The 21,655-nt window shown below is 36.6% G+C and overlaps 1 protein-coding gene across 6 annotated transcripts in view; it reads right to left on the reverse strand.

Annotated features, from left to right (window-relative positions):
- The window catches only part of TBC1D1 (TBC1 domain family member 1), a 107,183-nt gene that overhangs the window by 44,338 nt on the left and 41,190 nt on the right, over positions 1–21,655 (reverse strand). For all 6 annotated transcript variants that reach the window (XM_085322726.1, XM_085322723.1, XM_085322725.1 and 3 more), the window contains exons 2-9: positions 16,259–16,792; positions 13,155–13,244; positions 9,106–9,210; positions 8,368–8,500; positions 6,872–6,963; positions 5,133–5,243; positions 2,542–2,670; positions 260–346 (exon numbers count right to left, since the gene is read on the reverse strand). In XM_085322726.1, coding sequence (XP_085178852.1) covers positions 260–346; positions 2,542–2,670; positions 5,133–5,243; positions 6,872–6,963; positions 8,368–8,500; positions 9,106–9,210; positions 13,155–13,244; positions 16,259–16,792 — 1,281 coding nt within the window. The remainder of the gene's footprint in view (positions 1–259; positions 347–2,541; positions 2,671–5,132; positions 5,244–6,871; positions 6,964–8,367; positions 8,501–9,105; positions 9,211–13,154; positions 13,245–16,258; positions 16,793–21,655) is intronic.

A 21,655-nucleotide genomic window follows, 5' to 3' on the forward strand; every position in this document is an offset into this window, starting at 1 on the left:
AGAAAAGCAGCACATAGCTACCCCCTACTATGTCATACTGCTTTTACCATTCTGTTTGGCTGTTCTGTGGTCTATTTGTTTTCACACACAATCAGTTAGGCTGCCTACTCACACAAAATAATCAAAATAAAATACAAAATGTTCAGACAAAGAACAGTTGTATGATCAGCTGCTAACTACATTTCACACCTGACTAGTTGTTTTAGGGAATATTAACTGAAGCTTATAAATATATACCTTCACTACAGGCTTTACTTACTTTACTTGTGCTGCTTAATGTACTGGACATGGAGCTCTCCAAATCCACACTACCAGAACTGTCTAGTGGACCTCTGGCTTTACTGCTCTATAGAAATAAAGCACACAAACAATTAGAATTATTACACAGAAATTCTCTGATACACTGCAACATAAAAATAAGAAAGATTTGCTTGAAGCAGTCAATCTGTAACTTCTGAGGTCACTATCAAATTTAATTTTCTTTTTACTTAAGAGGTTTCATTCAGAATAGTCACTGACATTTTAAAGGATCCTATGCAATTAGTGAACTCTGACAATTTTGTGCCTGTTTCTGGACACAGGAGCTTTTGGATGCCCAACTCTTTTATGTGAAAATACATACATACATACATACATACATACACACACACACACATCCTTTCTATGATATGTACATATTATGTATTGCATGCATTGCACTGTAACTATTGTTAAATTACCTTCTGTGGTCAAAATAGGAAATTTTCACTTAAGTACTTGTTATCAAGATACAAAAAAGAGGAAAAGGCCGTCTATTACAAAGGACTGAAACCCGTATCAATTAAACGCAAAGTCACTTTTGGTGACTACCATTTTAATTTCTACAAACCAGAAAACATAAGCAAATATTTTTGCATAATCTCTTAATTCCCGATGTTATGTAATTGAGAGAAATTTCAAGAAACCTCCTGAAGGATTCTCACGTGCCTACACGCCTATGGAACTTTTATCTTCCTAACCTTAAACAGTAACATTACTTTATGTTCTGAAATAAAGGCTTATGTTCTCTTTGAACTGTTATTCCAGGTACAATTTAATAAATTGCTATTATTCATGATAGTGAATATTCTTTCTCTGAACTCCAGGCAAAATGTTTTATTTCAGATCTGATCAAAATTAAGAAATTTCACCAACACAACTATGAGATGAAAATGCAAATTATATACAGCTGTGCTCATATAAACACAATTTACAAAAGTCTGAAAAAATGGCAAATATTAGGACACTAACCAATATTAGTGTTAGTGTAATTACAGTAATGTTTCACATCCCAAACACATCCACATCAGGATTTCATGAGGGTGAACTCTATAAATGCTGTTCAGGATGTAATGAGGGAAGATATGAAGCTAAAAATCCTAGCTCTATGCATAATTTTAATGGAAAATGTGCTTTTGCCATTATCACTTGTTTCATGGGAATAGATTAGGTGTGAAATGAGCTTTGAAAGCCTAGTTTTAGCAGTACAAGTTGAACCTATATTAAAAAATATTTTGCCAATAAAAAGCTAGATCTAGCTTCAGTTCATCTTTTTGGCTATGAGAATGCCCAATATATCTTCTTTAGTATTTGTAGTTTTCTAGCATGTATCAATTCTTGCTTATTTTTTGTCTGAAACTGGATTAAAAAATTATAACTTTTTTTTTTTTCAAAGGGAAAAGTCTTTTCAAGTCTCCCACTATCATCCTCAGTCCTTTTCCTGAATGCATTCTGCTTTGCCCTGTATCTGTTTTAAAAAGAGGTGCAAAGCAAAGAATATTCAAAGAGAAGGCATTCTGCAGGGTTAAGCAGTGCTTGAAACCTGACATCTGATTTGTTCCCTTAATGAAATACTTAACAGTATTTTCAGCCATGCATTCATGAAAAATAAACCTTTTCCTAGTGTTTACTTGGAGACCACTATCACACCGAAGTTGTTCCCACCAATTGGTATTGCCAGAGACTGTTTACAACAAATTTTACTTGATGTGATATTGTCCAAATGCCTGGATAACATTAGTGCTTTCTGAAGTTCTTTACACTCCTTGTGTTCAAATGATCTCTTGCATTTAAGAACTATAATGCCTCATTATATACCTGGTCTTCTGGATCAGTATTAAATATTTATCTTATTAAGAATCTTTAGTCAGTTCTAAAATTATTTCTTCCTACATAATAAATGAACAATTATTGTTACTTTTTTGAACCCAAAAGAGAACTAAAACCATAGCTATTTTTCAAAAGGTTCTCATGCTTGAATTCATACTCACTTTTCAAGACGCCTACATACACTATTTCTTCATCTAGAAATTAGTTCACTTCTTCTAAAACTTGGTATTTTCTTTACCAAAGTCAAAGTTTGTTTTGTCTTTTTCTAGCATGCACACCCAAGTATTTTTAATCACTCTCCCTTTAATAGCCACTTAGCTACAGTCTGGAAAGCTGTAGATACGATATATCTAGCATTCAAATAAATAAAACAATGAAATTACGTTCAGAGACAATAAACATGAAAATACTTACACGTGATAGAATATTTTCAAATGATTCTGTCAGAGATCTTTTTGCTTTGTTCTTTAACATATCTAGTCTGAATCTTGGAGTACTGCTGGGCACCTCATTTCCAGCATTCTCAGCAGGGGGTTGTAAAGTCTGTAAGTTTTAAAAAACGTAAATGTGAAATACACAACAGTATGGAACAACATCTCAATGAACAGTATGCAGATTTCCTGCAACATAGATCAGTGCTTTCTCCTGCAATACTTGACTTCTCATGCCTTTTTTCCCTACTGATACTTATACTGATGTTTACCAAAATACGCTAAAATAAGATCAAGAAATCTATTTAAATTTTTTGTTTGTTAAGTAGAGTGCAGCATCCTTCAGAAGAATTGCTATTTCAATAGAAATTTATGGCTCTGCTGAAAAAATTTCTTCAGTGCCAAAGTGCAATTTTATAAATTCTAAACACAAGTAACAGATTGGAGATTTCTGATGAGATTTGGTTTTCTTCAGTCCTAAGATTAATCAAACTAGATGAAGTCCATAGTTAACAAAACCCCTCCGTGTCTCAATTTACTATAAAACTGGGCTTTCTGAGGGCTAGGAAGATGTATAATAATGCAACTCCTCTACATATTTCACCAGTAGGAACACTTCCACTTTAAAGCCAAGAGTCATTTGAGTAGTGCTTTTTAAATAAATACTTCAACACATTTTTAGAGCTTGTGAACACAACTATCACAAATACAGAAATGATACTATGATGCAAGCATTATCACTCAAACCTAACGCTCACAGTAGAAACCAGAGCACAACTCTCAGTATTATTTTGGGGGGCTTCAGCTTGAGACTTCCAGGTATCATAGTCTTCTCTACCTGGCCTATATTTCAGGGACCTGAATGCTTGTCCTTTGTAACTACCACCATGTGCTATTAGTACACAGACAGAAAACAGCTCTCAGACACTAGCACATCATCACCAAATGAGGCTGTACATAATTTTAAAGCATTCTATTTCCAGGATGACACAATGAGATACTTCTGTATTTTCCTTTTAAATATTAATTAAAAAAAGGTGGAGGAAAGCATGAAAATGAATATCTGTGCAGAAAATAAAGGAACAAAGATACCAGGATATCATGGGTTAATTTCCAAGACAAATACATTGCCAGAGCACAAGTTCAAAGGTATCTGTTATTACACAGCTCTGGAGACAAACGATCAGAGTAAATATAAAATGCTATGCTAAGGCAAATGACAGACTGAGGGCAAATCAACTCTGTTCCTAGAGCTGTGGCATCTCTGCAAGTATCAGATTAACCAGTTAAGGTTCCAGGAGTTGAAAAAACAAACTGCATCAGGCCCTGGGAATACTCAAATCATGCCAGAGTTACATTATCTTGTTTCCTACACACCTACTTCCAAGCCATTCATGATTGACAACTATTTGAGAGTTGACATTAGTCCAAATGAAAATATTTCAGACATGATGGAAAAAAACCACCCCAGGCAATGTCCCTTCCTATCCTGCTCAAACCACATTGTTTTTTCCCCTAAATTCACTTATTTCTGAAGAGATGCCTCAAACAAAAATCAGAAAACAAAACATGTAAAGTTTTCTTCCTGCCTTCTCACAGGTCAGTAATTAATCCTTAAGTCACAAAAAAGAGAAGAGATTAAAAAACTGAATCCATAGTAAATGAAAAGTGGGTCTAATCACTCTCCATATATTCATTTACTAGTTTATACTACAAATAGTCAATAAGAGGCATTACAGCAAATTTATCAGCCAGTGGTGGTAGGAATCAGTCAAGATTTTGGAAAGGGTTAAACGATCCAAAGTGCAAGCTTTCAGAGAATGGCTGCTGAACTCTTTCTGAAACACAGGCCTCCTTGAGGTGCCTCAAGTTAGCCAGTCACAAACTAAGACATCCAAAATCATTAATCCTTTTTGAAAATTTTAATGGTGCTGAATAAACACAGCCAGTTAAACAGCATCAGCCCTACATTCTCTTACCTGTTCTACTGTGCCTATTCCTTAACAACGCGATAAAGAACAAAGTAGGTCGGGCCTTTGGAAACGCATGAAATGCTGCTGTTTCTGCAGCAATGGGCTCCTCGGCCACTTCTCCTTCAGGCCACTTCAGTGGTCTGCATGAAAAAAWAACTTCCAGCTATGGAGCACATGCAACAGTCTTCATCAAAAACCCAGTCCAATGCTTTGGCAACGCACCAGCTCACACAGACACAGACAGGGCAAGTGCGACAGTTTAGCTGACAAAATAYAAGTTTTTTTTTTATATATTCCCTGAGATGTGTTGAGTTTCCATTGTAGCAAGAAGAAAGAAACAACCAAATTAGTGGTTCACCTAATTACCCCTCCTAGGCCTGAAAATAGTCTGTACCAGGCACTGTAAAGCATATGACATAAGTCTATTTTGCACTTGACAAACAGCCTATAAATCTTAAGCAAAACCAGCTTTCACCACTTCTGACTGCTTAAGGTTCCAAAACGTCAGTGATGGAAATCTACTTTAGGGAAAATTATAAAAGTGGAACAGGAGATTTTTCCCAACTGCTCCTACATGAACAGGAACTGAGGGCTTACTCACCTGCTTTGCTTCTCCAATATGAACATGGTCCCTCTGTTTTTCTTCATACATGTTTCTCAAAACAGAGATAACCAACTCATTCTCTTTTTGATCATTTCTTGGTCTTGATTTCTTTAAGAAAAAAAAAGCACAGGTGTAGCAATTACACCACTCATGTCACTGTTTGCAAATACTTCACCCTTTTTGTCCCTACCAAAATGCAGTTGGCGCGAGGTCAGGTTTAACTCAGTTAATGCTCCCGCATCCATCCACTAGAGGACACCAGTGGCTCGAGCCACGCAGGCGGAGAAACACCTGAAGCACCTTTCACCAACGATAACTTCACCGTGGGAGCGAGCCTTGCTCTAAGCAAAAGCTAAGGCCAGCTAACTAAGGCAGAGAGAGCTGCAAAGAAGACTTGAAAATGCATTTTAGCAATTTGTTTTTGACAAATACAAGTACAGTTCTGTGTTCGCAGCACACACGAAGTGCTGCCTTTCAGTTAGCAAGAAGTATGTGACCATTCCACTACGTATCTTTCTCATAGGAAACTTTATTTTTGGGAAATAACATTGCTATTTTAAAAAAAACGGTGCACAAAAGAGTACCAGGTGAAGATACTTGTCTCTGCAATATTCTATTTAGATTTGGATTATTACAACAGAAAACAGTTTAAAAGACAATTCATTACAGATTTTAATCACAAAGATCTTCTGAAAAGCATATACTGTTTTTAATCCTACTGATGTAATCCCACAGGATAAAGTAGCTATTGCTGGGGGAGCACTTTGGATTATTAAAAATATTCCAAGAAAGAGTCATTATTACAACATAATAAGCTATGACGAACACAGCTTTCAGGCACATCCAATCAAAAACTAACGGAAAAAATATTAGCAGGAGAAACATAYTTTACTCTTGGTTTTGTCAAGTTAATCATTTGCAGACTCTCATCAAAAGTGATTCACAGTTACGTTCGCTTCCTGTGACCACTAGAAGCTCTGGCCATTAAAATGTAGACAGAATACTAAAAAGGTAATAGTGCCAGTTAGCTGCTAAATCCTAAAAAATTAGCTCATGGAATGACTCTCATAGAATAATTTCCAAATTTGGTGTTGGATGATAAACTGTCACACTGAAACACACAAAGAAAAAAAYTGAAATGACTCAAGACAGGAAGGAAACATTATTAAAAAGAAACCTCTGAAATTTCCTAATCTTTCTATGCTAAACCCAATGACATTTCCTACAACATTCAGCCTCTGTCTTAAATCTAGCTGCACCTTCCTCCATGCTAACCTGCATTTCATCCAGAACACAGAAAGTTAWACTTCTTAGTTAGTCAGACAAACTTAAATATTAAGATCCAAGTTAAATATTTAGCATGAAATTTTCTGATTTGGAAATATGATAGTAATTCGCTTTAGTTAAATTAACAACCAAACATTCTCAGAGTAAAAGTTACTAACTTCACCCACAAAAATTTGCATGTAATTTTCCTCAGCTAATAGTCAACAATGTAATGGTAAACAAATAGTCTTAGGAAAAAGGAGTAAAATTAGCTGATTTTTATCAAAATATGAGTTTTTTAACAGCTCTGAAACAAAAATGATCCATAAATTAAAGCATAGGGTGATTAATGGACTATTAAAATGCAAGTGAACAATCCACAAAAAAATGAAAATAATTTTGGTGCTTCACAGTAATATTAGCAAAAACTATCCTTTGCTCATAGGCCTTAYGTGAAACAGAAAGCTTACCTTAACCTCTTCAAAAATTGAGGCTTGTTCCTGGCTATTTAGTGTTGTTAGATGCTTCTGTAGTTCTAGTTTAGTTTTAGAAGGATGTAGCCCTATTAAGAGAGGAACAAAATGGAATAAATTACAGGATCAAATTTGTCAGAATAAATTCATCATATAAATATGYACAAAATTTAAGCTGAAGTTCACCAGTTTAGCCGACCCGTTGCACTGATTTCAGAACAGGGCTTTAGAAAAAAAACTTACGTTCATTTAAATCTACCACTGAATTTTTACTCRTGTCTTTAAAGTAAGAGGCATGAACGCTTTGTGATGAGGAGAYCTGCTGAGCACAGACCAGGATTACACTCCTTAGCTGACTGAGAAGTTTCCATTATCACACATGATAAAATAAACCCACAATCTACTACGTTTTAACAGATGTTTTTTTGGTGTTTTATGCAGTACTGGTTGCACTTTGTTTGTGGATTACATAAATATATGCTATAGATTGCTTTTTCTCTTACTTTTTATTTTGGCCTTTTTTGAAGAACAGAGTATTTATTGCATTTTAKTAAATTTTTTCTTTGCCTTTTGTTGAAAACATTTACTGGGAGTCTAAAGCAGACCACCCTCTCATTCAGATTATATTTTTTTTGCTCTCATCCTTGATTAAATTTCTTTTCCACKCATTCTGTGAAAAAAAGTAAGCCATCAACAGTGTTTTGTACTTCTGAAGGAGAAATGCCATGATCAGGAGCTGAAGTAGACAGCACAGTTAATGTCATTAAKATCCATTTGCCTTCACAGTATTTCTCCAAAATCATAGCTAGCTAGTTGAGACCAAAAATAGTGTGAAATACACTTTTGAAAGTTCTCCAGTTTCTTCAGAGTAAGATCAGATAGGTTGTAATCCAAGAAATGACTGCTGTCTGATCTGACAAGCTTCTGTTGCCCTWTATTCATCCCAGACCTTCCTTAAAAACCCAGTTGTGAAATTTCCTCAAAAGAAAATTGTCATTTGTGTCTTGACCTTGCTTTCCCGGCAACAACTACGATTCTAACGATCACGTTCTCATATAGGATTAGAGGTCAGCAACACAAACAAATATATTAAAAATCATTTGGGTCACGTTTAGTGGTAGTATAATGCCATTGTTTAATTGGTTTCAAAAGGACAGCAGCTATTGCCAGCATATATTCTTGAGAAATTCATTATCTACAATTTTATGTGTTTATACAGCCAAGARAGCCAAGGTAGCTGTAATTCCATAATATTTAGACTCTTAATTAGTTTTTAAAAATCAACTGAAAACACAAGAAGGAAGCTAAGCTTTTGTTTGAAAATTRTCTGCTAGATAACTTAATATTGCAGTCCTCTAAATAAAGAGATTGGCATTCAACCCTCCTTCCTACCTAAATTAATATGCAATATCCACTGACTTTTAAAYGTAAAATTAACTCCAAACAAAACTGTTGGAAAACAAACTTGAGCAGAAAAATCCTTTAATTCTCACCTTCTATCTTTTCACAGAGTTTATGCAAGCTTTGCAGAGGACATCCTTCACAGAGCTGAGGCTGTGTCTTGGAAGTTTGTTGCACTGCAGCTACAGTGAAAGCCTGTTTCAATGTCATCATGATTTCATCAACCTGAAAAAAATGGAGTGCAGCAAGAAAAGAACTTCACTTCTCCTCCACAGAGCTTCTGCTTCTCTTAATAACATAACACAACCAGTCTTTTAGTAATTTGTTTGGGAATATGTTTACGRTAAAAAAGAAGAGCCGTTGTTGTGCACAAACACACAAACAAGACAAAACTCACTGGCTGAAGTCATGTCTCTTCCAGAGTAACCAATTTTATTATTTATTAGTCTAATAAAAGATATTGCTTCTATCTAGAAACCTTCCCTATGGTAAAAAAGATTAATACAGCTGTGGGGCACTAGCCTGACCTACAGCATAGCAGTGTGATCYTGATTTTCTGAAAAACAGATGTACTGCACTACCATAAAAATCCTTCCAGATAATAGGCATACAGTCTAACTTTGTTTTTGCAAGGAAAGGAAGTTTTACTGGATTTGAAAGGCGATTATAACTTCTGCCTTAAAATAAATAAAGTTCCCAGCAGTCTGCCATGTTAATTGCATTTTCAAGATAATTACATTTCTGAATGAAGCAGGATTTGAAGACAATCAGCAAAAGACAYACAGCAATGAGCAACAGAAGAGATTAGGTCCTTCATTTCTCTCTCTTACCAGTGCTTCATCCGTACACTGAAACACATAGCAAACGAAGTGGAAGCCTCCATTTTCTGAAGACTCTCTACAGATGAACCCAAAGTGATCCACATGTCTAATTCCCTAGCACAAAAATAAGAGTAATGAAGCAGTCATACTTACATTAAATGTTTYGTACCTGTAATTTCCACAAGAAAAACATTGCACACTCAACATCATCACAGATACATCTGCTATCTGCGTCACAGCTGCATTGAAGTCATCTGGCCATTTCAAATCTATTCTGTTAGAGAACCTAGTATTTCATAACTCTTTTATATTTCATTTAAGTCAGAGGTACTTTTTATATATATATATAAGTTATCTACAAKAGACCTATTGTAGAACACAGAGATGAAGAAATACTATTCAGTATGTATTTTATTCAGCACTGGAAATGGCTTGGAGAGAAAGCTCTTTTTTCTATTTTCTCCTTTGCTTAAACTGTCACATAGTGGCTCTTAATTGTAAGAAGAAATAAGAACAATAGAGAAAAATGAATAAACAATTTTTTCTTTACCTAAAGAAAAGCTTGGCTAGTTAATAATGAAAGTGGTTATATATATTACCAAAATATTATTAATGAAAGTATTTATATCTCCTAAACGGAATGCATAGTCAGAGAAAGACCAAAGAGTAGAAAAGAAAGCCTAGAATTGGAGAAAAGTCACACCTTAACATCTTCATACAAAATACCAAATTGATTATCCTTAAACTGCTGGTTCAAATCAATCACATGTTTCTGCAATTTCTAGATACAAATGAAAATTTCTAGATCCAAATTTCAAAAATTTACCAGAAAGATATAATCCAGTCTGGTCCTTACTTCATATTATATGTGATTATACAATAGTTCTAGATTTCTGCAGCTGCAGTAAATTTCACAGAGCATAGTCTACAATTTTTATTAATCTGTAGTATCTGGTATCACAATACAATTTCTCCCAGAGTAAACAGAAGAAAAGATAGTAAACTGCTCAACAGTTTGTGAATGTTAGATTTCTTGTAAGGCCTACTGAGGCAACAGAAGAGCAAACAACATTACAGGCAACACTGATCTGCTAAAACAGTCATTGCTAAAATGCTAAATGTTTTCCAAAGGGAAAATGGAACACTGTGTTGGGGTAGATAAAGAAGAGCATYAGTATAGTTCCTACTAGGAAATAATGTACTCGCAACAGTAGATGAGCAGTAAGTCCTGATGAAATGCTCAGAAAGTTGTTGGACTGCTGAAAAATTTTCTTTTATGAAAAAAAGCTTTCAAATGAGTAAAGTTAGGTGCTCCTAGGACACATCTTTGTGAACAAGTCTTTGTAAAACTTATTATGATGAATTATACACACAGTGCTAGAACTTCTTATACAAATTCAAYTGCACTCAGCATCCTTTTAGTCTCTTCTGATCACTTTTACTTTGCACATACTTTTATGTCATGGCACAAAAATTTTAAAGTCAGGTAGAAAGAGGCAATGGACTCCTAAATCAAAAAGTCACAATGAGAAATTTCATTGAAATTTAAACAACTTGGATATGGCAAGCAAGACTTTTTTGTTTGCTTTTCCTTGTTAATACAGCAAGTTATTCTCTTTCTTATTTTATAAAAGAGAAAAAAATATAAAATTTGAATACTTCTATAAAGCAAAATGGCCAGGTGGTCCAAGAAAAGAGCATCAGATATCCTAAAGCATTCTGAACAACATTTTCTTATTGTTCTAAATAATTATGGTAAATCTTCAGAGCCTGCCAGCTGCATAAAGGAGAATGATTTAACTCATGTGGAAATACCAGCTTCTCAGTGTGACAACTGCATATAAAAAATAAATGCTTTTTTACACAGACAAGCRTCAGGCACTACTATACCACCAGAACAAACAGATTAAGAGAACTTTCAGATGATGTAAAGTCCTCAGCTCCCAAACTTCAGCTCCAGTGATGTCCAGGAGGATTTCAGGAGGAGGGTATGTGGCTAAGCAAGAACAGGCTGATGAAAGCTGCAGAAACCTTCCCCATCGCCAACACAAAGACACACCCCGAGCATGCTATGGCTCTCCCCCGCCTCTGCTGTCCTCCGTTCTTCTCCTGAAAGGCTGGCTGCAACAGGGGAAGGCGTCCACCTGGGATCCTCGTCTGCCCATGGATCTGCGGTGTACCAGGACRAGAATTTGGCCCAAGGAGCTGCCAAGTGCTCTTAAGCATCAAAGTCTGGACACTGCACCATGACCATACACTTCTGCCTGCTGCTGTAGTATCTCACTGATGGATTGGGCATTCTGAAAATTAAGCCCTGATTCTGGTCTCCCTTATGCTTTAACTCCAGTGTCTCCAGAAAAAGACTAATTCTGAGAATTCTTGTATGATCAAGATGAGTCTGTAAAATTGTTCTGTAGGGTCTTCTGAAATTTGCATCCTTCAGGGGAAAAGTCCTCTGTACCCTAATACCATTCTTCACCCAACTGACAACATCTGCCCAGCAAAGCATTTCTCAGACATGAGGGGAGAACTCAATCAGAACCTCACTCCTTCGACTGCTTTGAGAAGCGTTAGAGAAGCACTGACTGCTAGGGCAAGTCACAAAGTCTGCCTAACTAGCCCCTGCCTGAGGAAAGGGAAAATGAGGATAAAGATTCCCCTGGGATCAACAAGTTCTCTTCAAAGCTCTTGATCTGATATCATGTAAACATTTATTCTAAATTTTTCATAATAGGCAAATGTGTGCCTAATRATGAAAATCATCCTCAAATTAAAAAACAAAGCCGTATCTCAAAATTATTAATCTAGAAGAATAGTAAATTGCAAACCTTATGTTTTAAAATGGATAAATTAAACTATTWTAAGCTTTCCAGCTTTGCCCCAAATATCATTAAGACCAGTGTCTGTGAAGCACTGAGTATTACTTCACTACACAGCAARCTAAGTGCAAAATAGTTCTCAGTGCAAAAAAGAGTGGCAAAATTCACATCTTAGTGCACTAGATCTTAGCCTCAACGAAGGCCCACAGTACAAATGAGCACTGCAGTGGTTTAACTGAAACTGAAAGTCGCAAGTGCCAGTATTGCTTCTGTCTGCTCTCCCAGAAYGGCAGGATTACTGGGAAGGAAGAGTCTTAGGGAGAAAATAACCTACCAGTAAGTTCCCCACAGCAAGTCTGACAACCTTTATGGTAGTATACACAGAGAGGATCAGCTCTAGTACAATAAACTCCCTTCCTTYTCTGTGATTCTCAAAATATTGCAATTGCCTGAACTGTCACATGCTCTTGATGTGACAGTGACTATTCTGCTGTCTCACACTGCTGACCCACCRAGGAGACTGAGTGTGAAATATATATTTCTGCAACCTATACAATATAACGACCATATCTGCATGTGTAAGTTGCATCTCTTTCAGATTACCACTCCTTGAAAATAAGGACTTAGATAAACTGTACACTTGCATAAAACACTCAAAATCAAAGTCAGAGCCACAAAAATTAGAAGCATGGAACTGGGGAATAGCAAACAATTATGTGGGATAAGAAGTAGGAGCTGATAGCGGAACAGGAGGCTCTGAAATGAACTCCTCAGTGCATCTGTCATACATATTACCTCTGCATTGCAGAGGGCTGTCTTCTTTTACAGACATGCAATTTATGCTCCTTAAAAAAAAATTTTTTTTGAAGTGTTTTTCAGAGAACTCTTACGTATTGTTTATTTCATTTCATTATCACTCACTGAAAAATACCCTGATACGGCTCAGAGAATGCCAGATTTGCGTAACTGTGAATCATGCCTGCTGAACTTTAGACACAGAGCTCATCAGGGTGCTCCTAGTTCATATTATTCATTCACCACAAGAAGAAGTGGGTCTTTATCTGAGAAATTACAATGAGAAGTATGAAGAAAGAATGACGCTCTTACAAAATTATTAACTAGCAATTTGTCAGTAGCAATTATTGAAACCACTTGAGTGGTTTGAAAGGCTAGGAGAGGGGAGCACACGAGCATTCACARGTCAAGAATACTTAAAAAATGAACACACTGACATCTTACCTGAGAACAAAAGGATATTTCTTTAAAGCTTTTTTCAATTGCTACTTTTTTTGTGTCAGGACTGATAAGGTAAACTTCAGACTGGCCAATCTAAAAAAAGGAAAATAAATAACAAGATGATAACAAGTAACATCACACTTACTTACTTCTATCTTGCTATGAAAATATTTTATGGACAAAAATTACCTCAAACTTTTTGCTACCTATATTTTTGAACCAATGAGTGCATTAGTAGTTGAGAAAGAGAGAATACTTAAACACTTTGTATTGGCATTCAGAGCACTGCACTGTACTGAACTGAGATTTAGTTACGTGTTCGAGACAAAAGATTGAGAATAGTGTTCAGTTAGATGAGTGTGATACACTACAAGGAAAACATTTCACAGGCTTGGAACATACCAGATTCCCAAAAGCTAGGTAAAGAACTTTTCCTGCAATCYGAACCAAACTTGAGCCTCTATCTAAACTTTTTCAGGGCTTGATTTTGACTTTTTTTTTTCTTTTCAAGATATACATATATAAAAATAAGGTTATGGGAGTATATTTCTTAAATTAATTTTAAGTGTGGGCCATTTGTACAGCAGCAAATCAAGAGCTGATAAGAATTTTTGATGGAAAATGACTGTTTTTTAGGTGAAATTACCGTTTTAGATTTCTCAACTTCTGGCAACATTTTTGTAACGTTTTAACAGAACAACATTTAAATTCCTCCAAGCTCTCAGCACATCAAAAAATTTTGCTAGGCAGTTCTTGAATTAAGTCAGATTTAGGGGAAAGGGGTAGAATTTGTAGCCATTTGCAAACRTGACTTAGACAAACCTCCCGAAGCTTCATCAACATACCACATCCCAAAAGACACACATATAAAAATACCAGCGGMACCAAGATACCTGTAACTTCTGAAGTGTGTGTAGGGGGGGGAAATAGTGAAAACGGATAGAGAGATGTGCCTCCCCTTTTCTTCTAAAATAGCCCTGCTCATTCATTTTCCACTTCTAGCAGCCAAACCAGCCTCCCCTACTCCCTGCTGGTTTCCGTCGATTGTCCCCGGGGCCGACCTCTCCGCTGTTTACGAGGGGGCCGTTCTTTTCCAAACCCACTCTGCAGCTTTTACTGCTCTCTGCCTTCCTTTTCCTGAGGCAAGAGGCTCATTCTTAGCTCAGCCCCACATAACTGCCTTTACACTTGGTCCAAGAGCAGCAGAGATCATTCGAATCCAGCTGAGTAAAGGGGGGGGGGGGAAATACACACACACACACACACACTCCCCTCAAGAAACTGGCTGGAGAAGCAGTTCTGCAGGGTGGGATACAGGAATCAGGACCATCTGAACCAGGTCAGGAGAGTTGGCAGATAGCATGTCGTAACATTTTTCACACGTCATACCTCAACCTCTGCTACAACCCAGGGGAATATACAAAAAGGACCTTTAACTAAGAAAATACAAACAGATTTTTTTCCTCCAGCCATCAAAGTACTTTGAAGCATTTCATATGTAGCCATACACAAACAGATGTGCAAAGATGAAATGCTGTACACACTGTTTGTGTAACATTACTCAAACTGGAGGATACTGGGGCTGGCCAACCACACTCAGCTATGTGACAAGSCACGATCTTGACCAAAGTCACTAACCATGGTCATTTCACTTCCCTGCATCCAGCTTAATTTAGACGAAAAGAACGCAGTTCCTGCATCTTAAACAATGTACTTCCAGGCAAAAGGTAACCAGAGATAGAAAAGCAGATCAGCAAAACTGCAAAATTTGGAAAATTGCGCATCAGCAGGTAACTGTGACTTTATATTCAAGCTGGAAGAACAAAGAGATTTAAGCCAGTTGCTAGCTCTAAAAACAAGGGTTTATGTTGTATGCCTCTTTTGAGAGCTGTTGCATCTGTTTAACGAAAGTTAAAAATGTATACAACAGAGTRGGAGGATCTGGGCTTATGTATGTCCACCCATAATCTCCCCACCTCTAAAATATGTGCCATGAATTAATAATTGAATTAGTATCTGTTTAAACACTAGGCCTTAGCGAATTTATAAATGGCCTTTATATTTTCAATGTGAAATACCTGCTCAGGAGAGGAAGGTAAAGATGGAATTGTTTTTATTGGAGCAGAAGCATTTCTCTCCACCTCCTTCTACATCTTTCTCCGAATCCTGCCTGCCACAGCTAGGTTTTAGATCAGGTATAGCCAACCACACCTCCTTCTGCATATTACCTTTTATAGACATAACACTTAGGTAATTCCTGTTAAAGCAGTGTTTCTCTTTCTCCCCTGCAAAAAAACCCCTATGATTTCATCCCTTCCACTCTTTGCTACTGYCCTTAGTAACTCCTAGTCAGTAGTTGACATCTCAGAGAAGACCTTATGATAGACAGATATTGTAATGTCAGCTTCACTCCAGAATTACATTTATATCACATATTCGTATCTCTTATGACTATACACTATCTATAATAAGGATTTTTAAAGGAGCAAATAAAACAAGCCCTRCTTGTTTGCTAAGGTTTCAAAAGATACTTTTGTTGCTCAGCTATCAAAGCAAAGGCATTGCTAGCACATCAAATGCAAGTACAGGTTTGTAGGAAGCTACTGCTCTGTTCAATCATTATACAGGCACATCATCAGCAGGAACATCTTCATAAACTATGTTGCTTATTGTGGGACATAAAAAAGAGTCTACTAGCCCACAGTCATGGTTTAGTTCTTCTGCATTTAGTTACCGGTCATCTTATTAACCTGGAAATTTATTTCTGGTGTTACTAGTTAGTGTAATTATACATACTATTTTGCAATTGTATAACTACTCATTACTAATTTGCTGTAGCATTCTAAAAGCTGTCTTTTGAAGCCCAAYGTTTTATATAGTGCTGATTTAAACTATTTAACATAAACTTATTTTGACTACATATACAGTTTATRCTGACTGGTAATGCTTTATACAGAAATATGTGAGTTTATGTTTAAGTTAAGATCCAGTACATGCAATTAAGTTATTAATAAGTAACTGTCATCTGTCAGGACATCTGCTTTGGTGTTTCCCATTCAGAACTCAGAGATGTGAAAATGTCACCAATAGCTGAAATCTTGCTTTACCGTAAACAACATCGTTCGGTTTTCTGCAATGTCTGTTGGCTGCACAACACTGTGTCCATAGATAAGTTGACTTTTTAGGTTCAGCGAAATTGCATCTTCCTCAAAAGACCTAACAAAGCTGTTACTCCTACGGCTTCCCTCCTGCATATCCTTCTTAAAAGTAAAAGAACGAAGCCCAGGCTGAGAAAAGGATTTCCTAATTGGCCTTTTTTCCTCCTCTTCACCAACCAAGGGTTGGAAGACTGACCGAAATTTGTCGCTGAAAGAGAAGCCTCCTGAGTTATTGGTAGTTTCATGTTGTTGGGACAATGAGTTGAAGTCTGATTTTTTTGTACCACTTGCATGATTAAACTTCTCGATGCATTCATCTATGAGTGCTGGGGGCGCRTTCTTATGTGCTACTGTCACCCGCCCACAGAAGAGCACCTCAAACTTTTTGGCAAAAGGGTCTTCAACATCGGAGAGATTATTCTGAAACTCTTCTTGGCGAGCTATTTTTCCAGCCTGTCGAATGGAGCTTATAATCTCAGGCACCTATAAGGGAAAAAAAGGAAACAAATACATAACGTTAATATTGARCTCTGACAAAGAAGTTGCAACACTAGTTGCTAGTGGCTAATGTGGCTTTTTTTTCCCTGAAAGACCAGCTGAACATACATTTTGAGAGTTAAATCCTAAATGGATAAACTGCTTCTTTATTTTCCTGTCAGGAATTCATCACCATCAACACAATATCAAAAGAGCTTTCTTCTTGCAATAATGTATGTTTCAGTAAAACATTAGCACCTAAAGGAACTGTAACCGGTACAACAAATTCAAACTCTAAAGAAAAACAATACTTCTAACATGTTTAGAGAAGCCACAAGCTGATTAATTTGGAAAGTTATTTAATCTCTGTTATTTTTCCCTCCTTCCTCTTACTCAAGCATTGGTGTCAYGTAGATTAATGAGTCTCTTATAAATTCACTTGCACCTTCACAACAGCGTACTATGCTGTTATGTCAGTGTAGCACTTTTTTACTTTAAGTAGCTGTGCTTTTTAAAGGAAATTATAACTCTTCCAGAGGTTCATTTCTACGGTCCTAGATGCCATTTTCAAACAGTATTACTTAAGTATATACCATCATTTTCAGGGCCTCTGTATGAGAGAGCAGTCTGCTACAGCCCACAGATGTCATAATTCTCAACATAAACCTAACAGCCACCTGATATATTTTATTAAGTAACATTAAATGACCACAGTGACTGATCTCGTTACTACGTGGGTTTAAAATATGCATATGCTATCTGCCAGGCTGCGCTGCGGCCAGTCCTCGGTTACATCACACCGCTCGCATTCGGCTAAAACATTACGGTTCTTTTGCAGCACGTGCGGCTGCCAGAAAAACAAATGCAGGGCCACATTTGATGACAAATGATAATTATGATAATTTTTTAATTTCCCAGAATGACTTTGAGAAAAAGACATCGTAAGTATGTGGGTTTCCTGACAAAACAAACTTCCTACATCAAGAATCAATAGGAGTTTATTTGGCAAATACTTGGTTTCTGAGAGCACATAAGGAAGTTTGGGAGTAGAAGACTATAACAGCTACCCAGAAGAGCCTCCCTCCCTACAAAAAAAGGCATYCCTAAACTTAATGAATGCTTTGGACATACGACCTCTGTCTTTTTCAGATATTTCTATGGTTACCTTATAGCTTAAGCATAATACAGTTAGGCACATAAACCAACACAGGAAACCAAGGCATTAAGAGAATAAAAGCTGAAGAGTAAAAACTGAATGATTTTACTTTGAGAGGTCATGAGGCCGTTAATACGGTTCTTTTTATTGACAAGGAAACAAATGTTTTTATATATATATACACACATACATATATATTTAAAGCTAGAGGATTTAAAACAGTAAGYAACAGTTTAAAAAATAAACAAAATGATTCAGGAAACATTACTTCACCCTAGAGCATGATGCATGAATCATCCATTAAATCATACAGTAAAGACAATAGGGAAATGTTAAAAAAGCTGGGGTACTGACTTCAGAAGTCTGAGCTCAGCTATGTCACTAACTAGCTGGAAAGCCTAGGGTTTTGGCAGCTTTGTGCCTAACTTCTTATCCAATATAGAAAGAACAGAAGGGTATATAATACGAATCATGAATATATAATGAATATCATRAATATATAAAATATATTAAATTTTATACACACATATATACATACACACACAMACACATATATATATGATATAAAATGAACCGCTACTACCTCAAATAATATGCACTCACTAAACAGCAAACCCAAGGTTCTCCTCAGTTTCATTCAATTTGCATCCACCTTCCTCTTCCCTTTCCACCACCCATGGTCTTTTTATAAAAACCTCTGGTCAAGGGTTAAAGGTTCTGAAAAATTGAGGCTAGTTTGCCCAACACTGTCTTCTGCTTATTAACCTATATCTGTTAACTCAGACTAGAATTCACCCACTGTCCATGGGAAAACACAGGGGGCAGGGAGGGAGGAAAGAATAAATGGAAGAAAAATCAGATGCTGATACTCCTTCAAAGGCCCTATTTTTAGCCACATAACATACTAGGATGACACACAATAATAAAGTTTTATACCTATATATCAAGCTGCATCTGCTTTAGTATTTTCTAATAAATGTGTTTTACTCTCGTGGGAATGTTTGGACAACCAACCACAAGCAATTTTACTTTTAAGTTGCCCAGAATCTCCCAGAGATTTGCAATCCCATCAGTGTTTTTGCTGAGGCCGCAGTGGTGATAGCGAAGGAATGAGGTATCGCCTGGAAAATGCTAATGCTATCAAAGCAAGGAATGTCAGTACTTACCCAAGCAAAGCATTACACAATCTCAGCTAGGGATAAGTTTCCTCCATACAATTGGCACTGTTATTATAAAGAAAATTTGCAGCAGTGCAGATACGGTGAGGGTTGTAGTTGGGGTAAAGCCCAGACTGGATTTGGGATCCATCACAGATGCACTGTTATTGAATTTGATTTCTTTAATGTTTCTTTGTTATCAAAAACCCTGGACACTGACTGTTCAGTGTACTGCTATTCAGTAGTGGCTGGACCATACAGACCACAGTTAGAAAAAAACCCTGAGAATTACTCTGAGAACTCAGAATTACTTCACAGTAGTTAATAAACTTCATGTTTATAGAGACCTAGTGGGCCTGTGATGAAAAAGAAGGGTAATGTTTTATTTAACATACACTAAATCTTCAATTATGATACTTATAACAGCTAGCTTTTGTGTTGCTCTCATAGAAAAGAAACACTGACTCCTCTGTCCCTGCAAAATTTTTTTTTTTTTTTGGGGGGGGGGTTTATAAGCAATCTATTAATATGCTCTTATTACATCTAATTAGGCAATTGATGCAGTAATGCTCTAGCAGAAGTACCAAATTACTACCTTACTTTTCTGTGACTAGTACACACGTTAAATGCTAATCTCTTTCAGTTAACGAGGAAAGACAAGATGTTGGGATGAATGAGAAAAAATAAAATACATTTTTCTCCCAGAACTGTTCTTAGCTTGATCAAGTTTTATGCTCTTTTCATCTTCCTGTACCATTCCAGTGCTTTTATGCAAAYATCTAGAAACTAAGAATGCACAAGCTTCAGTGCTTCCTCTAACACTGGCTCCCTCAGTAAATGGAATTAGGTGCTGAATACATGACAATTAAGTAAGAATTAGTTTAATATAAAAAAAAAAAAAAAAAAAAAAAAGTGAAATGTTTAAATTAAACACATTACAGTTATTTTGAATTATTAAAATAAAGCATGTAGCCCATATCCTGGTAAATACTTACTGACTATAGCTGAAATTTTGCCAGCTTAAGCAGCATGTCATTGGGCTAATAATAAATTCATCTCTTACAAAACTCCAGCAACAAGATTTAAACTTATTCAAGTTTTCTGGCTCTTCAATTTGTATAACCAAGCAGCAAGGGTCAAGTTGTTATCAGATTAAGTTAATGCTGTTCAGAGTTTTTAGAGAGAGTAATCTAAGCCTGTATGTAGTAACAAGGATGGAAGAATAAAGCTTGTTAATAAAACAAAACAATGTGGTTGCCAGTTCTTACAACAGGAACAATAGATGTGCTTGAAGAATTTCTACATGGGGAGAGAGACTACTTCCTAATCTCTATTTTCGTGGCACAAGTCTGTGTTTAGTAGTGGGAGACAACAGGTACACCCACTGTGCAAATTCCAATGCCATCTGCGTATCTCAACTGTATCACTCTTGCCTCTTTCCATTAAGCCAGAGTCAGAAATATGTCAAATCTCTAATTGAACTTGAAGTTGCATGATGGGATGGTGGCTCAATTCTTGGAGATCTTAAGAATCCTATTTTAGACATTCGATGCAAAACTTCATTCTTCGCTAGTGATGGCCTTGCACAGTCCGTGGCACCCAAGCAAACCTGCAGCCAAATGCATGTCTGTCTGCTACCAGGCTGACAATTACAATTTCTGCATCCTGCACCAAATCATGAGAAAAGGAAATCATCTTTAAGTATGCACAGGTTTGCTGATTTTGTTTGGAGAAGAAGAATGGACTCTTCCCATGGTATGCTATCCCCTTAGGGAAAGAGAAACTGCACTTGCACTTTTTCTCTCCAACTTACAGTCACCCTGTAAGTTTACATACAAGCACGCAGTAAGACATTAGATGTCTTATAGCCTGTCAGTGCATTTGAGAAAGAGTGAGAAACTATTTTAATGAAGACCGACTAGTAACAGCTGAATGCAACAGCTGCCTTTTGGTAAATAAGACCAGACTAAAAAAAGATTCCGTTTCTTTAATATACAGTACTAGAGAAAGTAGACGAGCAGAGTGTGCTACAAAAGGCAAACTGTTAACAGATCAACTGAGATGGCCAGGACACACAGACACACGTTGGATCATTTTATATCGTAGGCAGGCCTCATAAGTAGACAGATACTAGTCCCTTCATAAGGCTTCAGGTCAAGCATAAGCTTAACTATTTTGGGGAGTAAGTGGTTTCCATTTAACATAAAATATCTGTGTTGTCAGGAGTTGATCTTATAGTATAGACTATGTGAACTCTTGGAGACTGAACAACTTCAGGATGGGATCTTGAGTCAAAACTCAGAAGGTAACACACCAGGAACACACTGCCTGGAACAGAGCAGTAACTCTTTCAAGAGTATTTACTTGCCTTTTGTTCTCTCCATAGAAGACTCAAAGCATGCCAAGAAGTCTAAGCTATCATTTGCTATTAATATCTTTCTTTCCTATTTTGCTAGGGGGTGCAGCTACAGTGAAAATATGGTCCTGTAGCTAAAGATTCCTGCAGAAGCCATCATTGTATCAGGGCATACAGCAATATTTGTGACAAATACAGCA

The sequence above is a fragment of the Rhea americana genome, unplaced genomic scaffold (assembly GCF_003343005.1).
Source record: "Rhea americana isolate MKP2758 unplaced genomic scaffold, rheAme1 scaffold_8, whole genome shotgun sequence".
NCBI lineage: Eukaryota > Metazoa > Chordata > Aves > Rheiformes > Rheidae > Rhea > Rhea americana.